Source organism: Pelodiscus sinensis, chromosome 11 (genome assembly GCF_049634645.1).
Source record: "Pelodiscus sinensis isolate JC-2024 chromosome 11, ASM4963464v1, whole genome shotgun sequence".
NCBI lineage: Eukaryota > Metazoa > Chordata > Testudines > Trionychidae > Pelodiscus > Pelodiscus sinensis.
Genome location: NC_134721.1, coordinates 16172408 through 16186971, shown reverse-complemented (window position 1 = coordinate 16186971; position 14564 = coordinate 16172408). Strand labels below are relative to the sequence as shown.

The window sequence follows — 14564 nt, the reverse complement described above, 5'->3', positions numbered from 1 at the left end:
TCTATTCAAGGTTGAATAGAAGCTGTATTGTGATGATCTAGTTTCTGTTGAATTTTAAGGAGAGCACCAAGGTGTCTTTAAAGACATAGGAGCCTTACATCTTTTGGTCATAAATTTCAGTATCTTTTTAAATACAATAAAGTGAGCCATAAACTCAAAGCTCCAGTCCTGATCTGTTTCCTTGTCTCCTCCCCCTGCCCTTACTACTGGCATTCTGCATACCAATGCTGTTATGTACTGTCTGCTGTGGTCCTCCTACAAGCCGAAGCACCACGATCCTGGCTGTGCACTCAGCTCCCTCTTCCCGTCACAGTAGCAGCTTCCTCTGTTTAAACAGACGAACTGACTAAAAGCCACTGACGGAAGCTGGCTAACCGCAATACCGGGTTTCGGATTAGCTCTTTTCTAGGTAAAGTTGGAAAAGTCCCTGTAAAGCAAATATCATTACAATCTCAGACATGGGGGCGATGTTGACCAGTCTTTTAAAATGTCCATGATTGGAAATTAAAAACAAAATAGAGGAAGCTGTAATGCATGATGCAGATGTAATGCATTCTGAGAAGTGGTTGCTTTTCCCTGTTTCCACTGAAAGTCTATTCTAAGAAAAGTTTCTACGGCAACCTCAGTTAGAAACACGTTGAATGGTTAAAATGGTCAGTAAAAAAAGTACCCCTTGATAAATTCAAGATGGAGTAACTACGTTCCTCAAGAATCTTGTTTTCAAAAGGAAGCACGATCTAGAAGCACAGAAATCTGGGTTCTAGCCTCAGCTCTGCTACTGATGTGTCATGTGGCCTTGGGGAAATCATTATTACTCTAGGCCTCTGTTTTCTCATCTGAATATTGGGTTTAAGACTTACCTCCTACGGCTATCAGAAGAGTTCATTCAATACTGTTTGTCAAGCAAACTGCATTGCTATAGCCTTCTGCGTAAAAGCAGAATATTTAAATTTCAGCAATATGCCATTTCAAAAATCATGTCCATAAAACAGATAGGTACACTGCAAAGTGCTTTGAAAATTAAAAGCATGAAGCCTGTCTTTTCTGAGGTGAGATGAGGTAACAAAGAGAATCCCATCGGTTTATTTCTTCATTTCGTATCAAGCTAATTTTTCCTTCAACAATAGGTTGGATGCAATTCCCTCCACTTGGAGTTCACCTTTCTCCCATTTTAAAAGTAAGTAGACATTGTGCCCCCTGTCAGTGAAAACAGACTAGTGGTATTAACATTTTATTTTTCATTGTTCTTGTAGGTCTGTGCTATCTTTTCCATCATGAAGAAAACAGTTACAGAGCTCTCAATGTATGGATACCATTCCCAGATGCAGAGTAAGACAGCACTGGAATATAAAATAACCCCTGCTGTGTCTTCAATATAGTCCAAAGTTGACTATTGTTGTCATAGGTGAGGTAATTTCATTACAGACAAACACTATCCAGTTTTAAACATCACGAGGAAGGGTTGCTATAGGATTGCCCAAAGGAAGTTCCTTTGTTCCTTGAGAAATTATAGCACTGCCCTTTTCCATCCACCTACTTCTAATTGTTTCCTTCTAAATTATGTAAGTAAACCTGGACACATTATATCATGAAATGGCTGGGCTGAATGGAAGAATTAACTGGTCAAAGATTGCGCCAATTGCCCTTGGATGATCACAGTAGAACAATGATCATCAATGTGCTAAGAGTAACAAAACCCCTCTAGCTCTTGTGAAATGCATCCAGTGAGAGAGACCAGCTGGTTTCTGAAGTGATGCTGGGTCAAGTGTTATATGGTCATTTTCTGAATTAGAGGAAGTGGTATTGGTGATTCAGCAGGTTGTTCTCTAACCTCAGATTCAGGTTTGTAGGAGGGGCACACAGATAGCAGGCCACATCCTCAGTTGGTGTGCATCCTCACCATAGGATCTATCCCAATAAACTTTGACTAATACCCTGCTGAGGGACTAGTTCATTGTGCTGCCAAATTTGTAATCAGGATATAAAATGGATATGGCACTTTGTCAGAATTCTAGGACTAGCATCCTTATCAATGGGAATTGTGCAAATTGCAAAGTGGGTAGCATATTTTTCTTACCTAAATCCCCTCCCCTCCCATGATTTCAAATTCAATAATGTTATTCTTCCTCCCTTTCTCCTGAACTCTTGTTAGAACACTCACTGTTAGCAACCACACTAATTTTCCCTGGAGATGTTGCTCCTTACAGAACACAAAAGTGCTTTTAGGGGGTCCATCAATATTAAGGATACTGCACAAATTTAACCCTTTACATTATCTTGAATTGAGGCTCAACCTCCCCCTTCTCCCACTTTTCTTTTTCTGACAAAAGGACAGAGATTGACAGAGTTAAAAGAAGGCCATCTCAAATGCCTGTACCAGGCTAATTCTTGCCGTGGCACTGATTTCGGAACCCTCCTGTCAAAAAGGAAGTGAGTGTGAAAGAGAAAAAAAGAGTGGAATAAAAAAGGACCTAAATGTGGAGAGTGAATGAGGTGGAGGGGGAACACTGGAAGAAAATACACCTTGCATTGAGGTTTGTGTTGCACTTAAAATGATGAATAAAGGAATGAGGATCTTAGCTGTGTTGCCCTGTGCCTGAATTGCTCTGAAGATGTTCTATATTAATAGAACACAGAGCCGTAAGGAAGACTCTGTTCTTCTAATTACCCTTCTTCATCCTTTGTTCCCTCCAACAAAGAAGCAGATTCACTGCAAAGCTCACCCCTGTTGAAACCATGCCTAAATGATCGACCACACAAAGCAGGAGGGAAAAAAAATCCATTGGCATAGGACAAGTGTTGGCAAAACAAGCCAACTTAGAGTTCCAGAAGCACTTTGAAGGGTATATACTGTTTGTCTCTGCTAGAGGGCAGGATACATTAGTCCCATATAGGGACAATTAGGCAAAGCAATTGCTTTCCTTCATAGCAGCTGTTGATGTACACCCAAGCTCTTAAATTAACGATGGAACAAATAGCTTAACTAGCTGAATCCAAAGCTCAAGACCAGTGTGCCTGCAACACAGTTTAGAGCAGCCAGTGGCCTTTTGCCAAACACATCTTTTAGCTCCTCTCTTCCTCTGCTATTAGTTATTATCTAACAATGTAATTACATTACCTAACTCTCTAAAGCATCTTGGGATATGTTTTGCATGGAAGAGTCCACCAAATAAAACTAATTCAAATGACAGGCTCATGATTGGACATGAAATTGCTACTGTAACACTTAACCAAACTAAGGCTCAGAACTCTGAAGTTATAGGTGAACAATTACATCTGCATAGTTTGCATGGGCAGCTTCCCCCACCATGTGCACAAATAGCTCATTAGATTGGCTGTATACAATTATGTTGATTGTATGTGCAACAACAGTATCTCCATGTGGAAATTATGTATGAGTACAGTTTTAAAAGTAACATGAGTTGTTGATTTTCATAAAGGTACCGGTAATTGTAGGTTTTAGGGAGTCAAATGCTACATATACTGTACTGACCACTATATTTTGCTGGTGTTATTTTATTGTTTCAATGATCACCAATGTTGTTAAATCGGAGAAACGCTGGGATAAACTCCGTGGTGACAAGCCCATTATTGTGTAATCACAGTTTGTTTTATTCTGACTATCCACCTTTACTGTGGTCTGCCCTGCTCCTCAACCCACTTTGGATACATCTATGCTTCAAGGTACGAGAGGAATTCTCATCTGGGGAGCAACTATTTACACTGCTTCTGATCAAGTTAGTGTGTTAATAATAAAGTGGAAGCATAGTAGCATGACCAACAGGAGGGGCTAGTCGCCCAAGTGCATGCTTAGTATTTCCAACGGCTGCATACTTGGGATAGTTAGCCCCTCCCCTGCTGCTATAGGTACACTATTTTTAGCACGCTGGATCAAACACTTCTATTTGGTCCTGCCATGGAGGCAGGGAACTGGACTTGATGACCTCTCAAGGTCCCTTCCAGTTCTAGCATTTGATGATTACCTAACTTAGACCACTTTAGCTACGTGAATAATGTAGCTGAAGTTGACGAACTGCAGCGAAGATACCATGCTAAGCATACTTAAGACAGTCAATAGATGATGCTCTCCCATCAACATTGCTTACTCTTCTTGTTTTCGTGGAGTGTCGGAGTCGGTGGGAAAGCACACTGTGGTCAATTTATTGCGTCTAGGACACAGCAAATCAAGTCCTGCTGGATTGATTGCTGCCTGTCGATTTAATGGGTAGTGAAGACATGCCCAAGATAGTTCTGGTTCTATCCCTGGATGCTCTGCTGACCAGCTCGGTGATGTTGGGCAGTTTATTTGAACTATGCCTCGTTTTTCTCTTATGTCAAGGTGATAATGAAACATCTTTCTTGGTATAGGGCTTTGATGTCTATGGTTGAAAAAGGCTACTGAGATGATAAGCATTATTTCAGGAAGCTTTGTGGGCAAAATTGTCAAAATGAGTCCTTTTTTTCCTTAAGTGCATCTGTTTATATATAGCGCACGCACGTGCACACACTCTAAAGTTTATATGTCTAATTTCATTTCTACATCAAAAAAAGGAGCAAAGGAGCACACCAAGTATTTGGTTCTACATTCCTCAAAACTCTAGAGTAAGGCAAATTTGTACAGACAAGTTATAAAATGCCTGCAAAAGAGTGCGACAGATGTTGAGTGACACACTAAAGATATCTATACTAATGGGATAGTAGTAAATGAGACTGCTAGAGTAACTGGAGGCAAATGCAGCAGTCTAAATAAACTCTCAGACTGAGAGGATGGGTAGATAAGACCATCTGTAAGGAGTTGCACTGAGTCTGTATGAATCATTTGGGTGTGGATGTCAATGTCTAGCCAACACAATAAGTGGTCACCCTTTTAACCCCCCCCCCCCACCCTAGTATTATTCAGACATCACCTAATGTGCCTTGGTGACTACAAAGCAGTACCGTGAGTGAACTACACCTTTGTTCCAGGGAAACACAACCAGCATTGGACTATCTGTGTTATAGCACAATTAACATACTTTCCAGATAAAAAATACTTTTGAAGAGGCATTGATCTAACTTAAAAGTCTCACTATCTTAAACAAACATCTACAGTGATTTAACCAGATGCAAAGAAGTTAGATCAGGGAGTGGGGGGGGGGGAGGGGGGGAGGGAGGAAGAGGGGAGAAGGCTTATAGTTTACAATTCAAGTCCATTTGGAGCACTGCTAACCATTTTCTTATTGTCTGATAGTAATTTCTGCACTATTAAATGTTTATCCTTAAAACAACTGAAAGGAGGCACTTACAAGACAGTCTGCTCCATACTGTTTCCTTCATTGTGTGCATACTCCTGAAGTCTATAAGAGGCCTCTATGTAGATACAACTCATCACCCTCAGTGCTCACATAAGAGCTTCAGGATACAAGACAATTTATTTGCATGTCAAAGAATACAAGCAATTCCATTTTTCCCATTGGTATTTCTCCAGCAACTTTTATTTGTGAAGCTCAAAATGTTTGGTAACTATTAAGCTGCTGGATCTCACAACCTCCTTGATAAGGCAGAGGATCATTTTCCCTGTTTTATCGATGAGCAAATAAACAATGAGATTTGCACAAGAAGTTTGTACCAGTGATGGGATGGGAACCACAGTCCCTTAACACACAATTCTGATTTTTCGCTACAAGATCAAACAAACTACCAGATGGAATCACGGCATATAGCTGCACAGCTCACAATTCCAGCACCATTTTTTCTAAGCCTGGGAATTAACAAATATTGCAAAAAAAACCTCATCTTTGATATTTTAACAACCTTATGAAAGCAATTACAATCTCACGTAAAAAAGCATTGCAATGGACTTCAGAATCCATCCACTCCTGTCTGATGTTAAATAAATCAAATGCACCATATTAATTGAGTGGAGCTGGTTATATTCTAATTCCTTTTAAATCTTACATTTGGTTTTCTAAGTAGAAATGCTGACTTTTCTATACATTGCATAGTAATTTAATTAGCCTTTACACATGAAACTAGGTAATACAACATCTATTCAGTGCATTTTATAGATTTGTTCTCAATTAGAATGAGATTTTTTTTTTTAACCACTGGCTCAAATTCCTGCAGGCAATGACAGACGTTATGTAACCAACATTTAACTCCTTGGTATCAAGTACAGTATGTAGTATCAAAATTGCCATTCACACCTCTTTACACCAAGATTATTTTTAGTTAAGAACATATCAAGAGATGAGGTCATCCTTAAAGGAACTAAGTTGTCTGAATATATAGTAACTGGCATAAAATGAATTTATTCATGATGTGTATGGTGTTTAAATGCACCCACTGTGAAAGCCAATGAGCACTGCACTAAAGTAAGAAACTGGTAGCATATTCAATTCCAAGGTAATAGATTCACAACAGTATTTGTAATGTTCTATGTACACCTAGAGTGCTGCAAAAATAATAAACGTTCTAAATTGCAGGTGCACGGTTTCAACTCTTGCTGACAAATAAGTACTGTCCAAAGCTACTCGGTTGAGATTTAGTTGGGGTTGGTTCTGCTTTGAGCAGTGGGTTGGACTCTTCCAACTCTAATCAGGTCATTTCTCTTCACCCTAATCTTCTATCATTTTATGACTCAGGGCAGGAGAAGGAAACATCTGAAGTAAATTAGCCTCTGTAGTTCCAATATATTTTTGAGCATATCTCTGCTTCCTGTCCAAGCCAATATAGCTCAGTAAATATTTCTATTGCACGTCCATACTACATTGAAACCTATGGTAATAGAAGTGCCCAGTTTGTGTCATTACCAAAGATGTTAGAGTGCCACCTTCAGTCTGTTTACATGGGGAAAAAAATCCCTTCTAAATCTGACTTTGAAGTTAGCAGACACTTTAGAAGAGCACGTGCCTGCTAAAGATATTGAGTAATTTTAGATTGTCATACAATCCCAATATGAACAAAATAAATCAGCCTCTCCAACAGGCTCAGTTGAAACCTTGGAATCATAGGCATGTTATAAAGGTTTCCTTCCCCCATTGCCACTAGGGATGTGAAGAACTAGTCAACTATCTGACAAGCAAATGCTTATAGGATAGTCGACATGCTAGTTGACTAGTTGCTTTGCCACCCCCCTTGCTGCCTATCAGAAAGAGGGGGTACTTTGAAACGCCGTGTGCAGCCCGTGGCCAGCTGCACTTGCTGCATCTATCAGAAGGAGGCAGCAAGGGGGAGACTAGCAACTAGTCCTTCCAATAAGCATTTGCTGTTGCTACACTTCAAAGGCGGAATCGCTCTATTGACTAATTGAATAGTCAATGCAAAATACATTAACTATTCGATTAGTCCATTAGTTGATATTTAACATCCTTAGTTGCCACTCCTACTAAATTTGTTTCTGATGAGGATGAAAACAAAGAACTTTGGCGTAAAACATAAAAAATGCACACAGTCATTCCTACACCCCTGGACCATCTCTTACTGAAGTATTTACATAGGCCTGAGGAAGCAATACAGTCAGAGAGTTCCATTTTTCTTTTTTTTTGTTCTGGGGGGCAAGGGAAGCACTGTTTTTATGTCTCTTAAAAAGAAACAGCTACCAAGAGTGAGACTGAAAAGCAACTTTGCTTTGGGGTGATCAAAATGAACTTCTGCCATATTGCCACCACTACTAGCAAGATTGGATTAAAAAAAAAAAAAAAAAAAAAAAAAAGCAGGGATTCAATGGCAAATCCTAGGCTTCTACCAAAAGGTCCATTTATTCTCAAACTGGATCTACTACTGCTTCCTGTGGCATGCATATTCCATACACGTCAGTGGAGAATGTGTCCAACAAGTCATTGCCAACATTTGGAAAACCAGAGATTAAGCCTAGAATTTTGCCATAAGATCTGTGCAGCTTCTCAGGCTACATGCATCTGATGAAGTGGGTCTTTGCCCATGAAAGCTTATGGTCCAACACTTTGGTTAGTCTATAAGGTGCCACAGGACTCCTCGCTGCTTTTGCAGATTCAGACTAATACGGCTACCCCTCTGATACTTTTCAGCAACTGGTGCAATCAGATTTAAGGACTGTGTGATAACACAAACAACCCCTAAATAATAACAACCCCTAAATAATATTAACCTAACTTACTTCTTTATGCCCAGAAAAATCAAAGCCAACACCATTTTGAAGTACTCACCAATGTAATGTGCTAAATGAAGGGAACAATATAAAGGCTGTCTTCTGACAGCACCAGTGATGTGATCAGCTATCTCACTGTGCTAATCCTTTATCAGGTGATTGCTCACAAGATTTCTTTAAGCCCTCATTACCGAAGCAGAAATCCAGAAGTAGGACACAGACTTCAGTGACCCTGAAGTAACACACCCTGTACCACCTCAGGGAGGCCTTGGTGGGTTTTATATTTAAAGGCATATTCTACCTTTACAGGAAAAAGACTGTAAAAATTAAATGAGACCACAAGTTGCATGGCAAAGATAATTAATGAAAATGATAAGTAAAGAAATATAACTATTTAGAAATCAGCAAAGGCTCTTGCTAATCAGTTAGGGTATGTCTACACTACCCCGCTGGTTTGAACTAGCGGGGTAATGTAGGCATACCACACTTGCAAATGAAGCCCGGGATTTGAATTTCCCGGGTTTCATTTGCATAAGCGGGGAGCCGCCATTTTTAAAACCCCGCTCGTTCGAACCCCGTGCAGCGCGGCTACACGGGGCACAAACTAGGTAGTTCGAACTAGGCTTTCTAGTTCGAACTACCGTTACTCCTCGTGAAATGAGGAGTAACGGTAGTTCAAACTAGGAAGCCTAGTTCGAACTACCTAGTTTGTGCCTGGTGTAGCCGCGCTGTACGGGGTTCGAACCAGCGGGGTTTTAAAAATGGCGGCTCCCCGCTTATGCAAATGAAGCCCGGGAAATTCAAATCCCGGGCTTCATTTGCAAGTGCGGTATGCCTACATTACCCCGCTAGTTCAAACCAGCGGGGTAGTGTAGACATACCCTTAGACAGCAGGGAGACAAATTAGTAATTAGAATTTAGAGGCAAAAGACAGTTCCAGGAGCTCTGAACCTGCACTTTGGCAAAGAAAAGGCATTTAAATTTGTTCATCAAAAGGCTTTGCAAAATAGCAGCTATTAATTTTGGTTTATTACTTTAATAACTAATTCATAAGACTACAATAAGTCTTAGAAGTCAGTTTAGGATGCTGTGCAGTGAGACAGGTTTTACATGCATGTCGGATTACAAACAGTTCTCCCAACTGTTGAAAATGTTTTCTTTTATACTAAGCTACATGAGTTTTCAAAACAGACTGTCTTCCCTTCAACCTAGGCAACTGGTCTAAACCAGAGACTAGGTAGGACTTTACTTCTATCCACTTGACACAAGTGTGAATATTTTAGAGGCGTAGAAGCCACAGGTATGAAGATACAGACGATTCTGTAACTACTGAACTGAAAAATTCACACACATCCAACAGACCACCAAATCTTGCTGCCTGCACAATTTTAGCATTAACCATCCATTTACCACACATGGATTGAAACCTGCAACAAGATGTAGTCAATAGTCTAGTCCGTGAAACCTTTTTTTGAAATTAATCCTCTTACAAAAATCTCGACCTTTATGTTATTCTTCAGGTATATTCTCTGATCAAGAAACACCACTAAGGAGGTAAAATACTGAATTATGATAGTCTGTTGTGGTAGGACAAATCCTCTGTTCCTCAAATTCTTACACAAATATGAAGACTATTTGTATTTACTAAACAAATATAGACCATATAATCAATCTGATTTGGGGAAAGTACTTCAATTTTACCTTAATCATTTCTGCCACGTAACTTTCTGGTCCTGTATACTCTGTCGAATCTTTTACTTTTACTAATACAATAAAGCACAAGTAGTGCCACATATTGTGCTCTTCTTTTATATGCTCTTCAAATGTGACTGTTTTGTTATCAAACTTGTCTCTTTCCAAACCTGAGAGAGAGAAAGAGAGAGAGAACACATACCCTTATTAGTGCTCAGCAACTCTTGAGTTAGAAGTAGAAGGCAACTGTTTGTGGCATTTATGCATTAACAACGAAATATATTCTTGAACAGCGTCACAGGGATGAACTCCTTAGGGTAGAAATTGTACCATTTCCACTGATTACACATTCTAGAAAAGTCATGGTGAAGCTAGGTAGGTATGATAGGTAATAAAGAGTTTTTGCTACATTTCCTGAAAATATCCCCTTTTCGAAATAAAATTATGCAAAACACAGCAACTACATTGCAACAAACTTCTAAGGGATATTAATACATCATTATATGTGTTTATGTATGACCATGTCATTTTACTACTTTGGCCTCTCAGCCTCCATAGTTTAACTTTTCACTTGAGTGCACTCAAAAGTAGGTGTTTTTCAGAACCTATCCAGTGTCTTTAGAAACATGATCCATTTTAGTTTATCTAATGCTTCAACATAAAATTGTTGTCTAAAACACAGGCAAAACATGAAACAAGCTAGATGAAGTATACTTAAGAAGAGCGGTATATAAACAGTAGACTCCTATTGCCAATCCTTTTTTCTTTATCCCAAGTTCCTCAAACTTTCCAAGCAATTCTCCCCCCCAATAGCAAAGTTAACGTAAGAAGATGCTCTCAAATCAGGATTCTCTACTTGAAGAGGAAGAGATGTTGACGAGCTTTCAAGAGATCTTGAAAAGTTGTTGCAGTAGTGGAGAACAACAACTAGTTGAAAAATATTATGTAGGGTCTTCCAATACAGTTACCCACATTTTGTAACCTGTTCTTTGAGATGTGTTGCTCATGTCCATTCCATTCTAGTTGGGCATGCACCCACATGTGCCGTCATCAGAGATTTTTGCCTTGACAATATCTGTAGGGCTAACTGTGACACCTCCCACCTCCTCGGAGTGCTGCGCTCATGCATGGGTATATCAAGTGCTGCTGGCCCTGGCCTGCTCAATTCCTTCTTGCCAACAATTCCAAGTGAATGGTAGAAGGGGTGGGTAATGGAATGGACATGAGCAATACATCTTGAAGAGCAGTTACAAAAGATGGGTAAGCACATGCTCCTGTGAAATCCATTGCAGGTGGCTCAAAGAGAATGGAACGTCAATGGAATTGACATGGGCAAACACTTGAAGAAGAATCCTATTTCTCAGTGTCTTATATTTCCTGGGAGAGCAAGGCCACTGCTACCTTTGGATTAGACGGATCAGTTTCTAGCTCTAAAGCAAATGCTTACCACAAATAAAGCAAGTTGTTTTTAAAATTTCTTCTTTCTTCTGCTTTTCGCTCCTTAAATCAGCAAAAGTGTCAATGATAACACCAAAAATCAGATTAAGGACAATAATGATCACCATGAAGAAGAACAGAAGATCATATATCACTCTAGCAGCAAAAAGAGGTTCCTGTAAGACAAATATTTTAAAAAGTTAATCCAGACACTTACCATTAGAGTCCTCTCTTTCAGCTCAGCAGCAATATTTCATCAATCCACCATCTCCCCTCTTGAGACTCCCTAATTCAGAATACCACTCTGTGAAGTCCTCCAATGATTACATTTAATATTTTACATTCTTTATTATCTATTAGAAAAACATCAAACTAGTCAGTGATAGGGAGTCAGTTTCCCCCTACTTGTCATCTGATCTGCAAGCCTCTTTTCTCTTTTTGGTACCTACTCGTGTTATATACTTATCGAAGTCTGTCATTTATTCCTTCCACCCCAGATCACCTCCTGACATTACTTTGACAGTTGTTTGTATTATCACCAAATCACAACAAATAACCATCTATATACTCTTTATTAGCTAAAGCAGGAAACAGTGTTGTTAAGCTCGCTGCCTGTTTTACTACTGACAAAAAAAATTCAAAAGCATGTAAGGGTGTGTCTACACTGCAATAAAATAATCAAGGCACTGAGTCTTAGGCTATAGCCCAAGCCTGAATGTTTTCCCCATAATGTTATAACCACATGGATCCAGCTAGAGTCAGCGAAGCTGAGGCAGCCATGGTCTTTTGTTGTAGCATGGATGTACCCTATGGGTTTGTCTACAGAGGAACACTCAGCGAAGTTAACCTGAATTAACTGAACACCTATATTTCAAGTAAACCACATTCAAAATTGGTGTGGTTGCTCTGATTCAGACTCAAAGTGGCCTTGATTCAATGTAGTGTAAATCACTTGGACTTTAATTAAGTTAACCTGAACTGTGACAGCACCTGTTATAAAGAACTTAAAAGATGACCCCACACCACAATTTACACAGAAATGAAAGGATATCAAATTCTTCCCCAAGCAACTCCAAGAGCAACTCTGAAACCTCATCCATTACCCCAGAATCCTTCTATATGCTCCCAAAGATACACAAACAGGGGAGTCCACACAGCCCTTCCTATCTAGCTGCCACACTCTTACTGAAGGAATATCAAGACTCATAGAAATTGTCTTCAAACCAAGCAGCACACAAAGAGCCAGCAGCTTCCTTCAAGACATAATAAACTTCCTCCACAAACTCCATAACATTAACAACCTGCTTGTCACCTCCGTATGCATCAATATCAACATCACTGCTTGCCTCAAACATCTCTGCAAAATCATGGAGAACATTCAGATAACCACCTCAAAACCCACTGCCAAACTCATCCATTTCATCTTCACCCACAATAGCTCTACATTCACCAACAAGCACTTTGTCCAAATCATGGGAAGAGGTGTCGAGAGTAGGCTGGCTCCTTAGTATGCCAACCTCTTCATGGGCCACCCTGAGAAAAAATTTCTGGAGAAATGCACCACACAAATCAATGAGATATCTGAGATACATCAATGATATTTCCATCTGCTGGACAGACGACTAACTCCTTCATAGATTACCAGCAGAACTTCAACCACCATCACCCATCCATTAAATGGCTTCCAGAACACTCCCACAACTTCCTGGATACTACAATCAGCTTGAAAAACTCTATGGACAACTATATATAAGAAACCCACCGATCACCACACTTGTCTTCACAGAGCTTGTGTGAGCAGCCCAAACACATCAATACATCTGCTATCTAGAGCAGTGGTTTTCAAACTATGGGTCGCCGACCCAGTACTGGGTCGTGGAATGTCAGGCACTGGGTCTCACTGTGGCAGAATGATCAGGTGACCAGTGTGGGTGTTAAGGCAGCTTCCTGCTTGTCCTGGCACAAAGACTGCAAGGTGCCCCAGAAACAGCCAGCAGCAGGCCCAGCTCCTGATGGGGGTGGGAGTGGGGGAGTGGGGGGTGGGTGAGAGGTGGCCAGGAGAGCACACAGGTCTCCATACACTGCCCCTGCCTGAACACTAGCTCCTTGCTCCTATGGGCTGGGAACCTGCTGTTGGCTACTTCCAGGGGCAGCATGGTCTACAGTGCCAGGAGGGACAGGAAGCCTGTCTTAGAATCCCTGCTGTCTGGGAGATGCTCAAAGTAAGCTCCACCTGCCCCAGCTCTGACAGCCCAAAAGCCAGAGCCCACTCCTACAGCCCAAAGCTCTCAATTCTCAGCCCAACCTCGGAACCCACACTCTAGTCAAATTATGTTGGGTCACAGGCATCAACAATTTTCTTCAGCTGGGTCATGCTAAAATAAGTTTGAAAACCAGTGATCTACAAAGAAGCACTCAGAGACCATGGAATTTGCTCCAAGGAGAATGTCCAATGTTCGCACATTCATATGCTTTGAATCACCTTCACCAAACAAGGACACCCCATCCAAGCACAAGGGTGGAACAGGCCACCCAAATACCCTCAGAGAACCTGCTTTAAAACAGAAACAAAATCCCCTCCTACCACATATCTCTAGTTGTCACACATCACCCCACACTGGAATTCAAAAAGGTTATAATTAAACAGCTACAACCCACTCTCACTGGGGACCATTTCCTGAAAGAAAGAAAGAAAGAAAGAAAGAAAGAAAGAAAGAAAGAAAGAAAGAAAGAAAGAAAGAAAGAAAGAAAGAAAGAAAGAAAGAAAGAAAGAAAGAAAGAAAGAAAGAAAGAAAGAAAGAAAGAAAGAAAGAAAGAAAGAAAGAAAGAAAGAAAGAAAGGAAGGAAGGAAGGAAGAAAGAAAGAAAGAAAGAAAGAAAGAAGGAAGGAAGGAAGGAAGGGAGAGTGAATTGGGTCCAGTTGGCCCATAGGTCCAGAAAAACAGGAAGGCCTCTAACTCTCTACCACTTTAGGGTCACTACAACACACTTGGTGCCTCTCTCCCCGAATAGCAGATGGCCTGGTATTAAAACTACAGGGAGGAACCAGCAGAGCCCTTTCTATGCCCTGTGCTGATTGGCTGTTTTTGTAAGGGCAGAAGAGGAAAGCATTCACTTTGGAGCTTCCCTGCTTCTCTTCCCTTCTCTCCCTCGCTCTGTCCCCCTCCACCCCTTTCTTTTAATTTATCTCATCAGCTCCTAACTTCCAAAAAACCATGGAACATAACATTTGCTGCCACCACCCAGGTCACAGTCTAACCTTTCCTCCTCAATCTGTCTGCTCTATTTAGACTGTAAGCTCTTCCGGGCAGGAACTTTCTGCTTCTCTG

General features: G+C 40.5%; 1 protein-coding gene and 1 long non-coding RNA gene across 2 annotated transcripts in view; one reads left to right on the top strand and one right to left on the bottom strand.

The window, feature by feature from the left end:
• Positions 1–14564, bottom strand: part of ITPR1 (inositol 1,4,5-trisphosphate receptor type 1) — a 268821-nt gene that overhangs the window by 14411 nt on the left and 239846 nt on the right. Inside the window, 2 exon segments of the mRNA XM_075939741.1 lie at positions 9809–9969; positions 11247–11412. Of these exon segments, the coding sequence (XP_075795856.1) occupies positions 9809–9969; positions 11247–11412 (327 nt within the window).
• On the top strand, positions 1122–2469 carry LOC112547417 (uncharacterized). Its single transcript, XR_012906462.1, has 3 exons — positions 1122–1177; positions 1254–1405; positions 2331–2469. It is a non-coding gene; the product is annotated as an uncharacterized LOC112547417 (long non-coding RNA).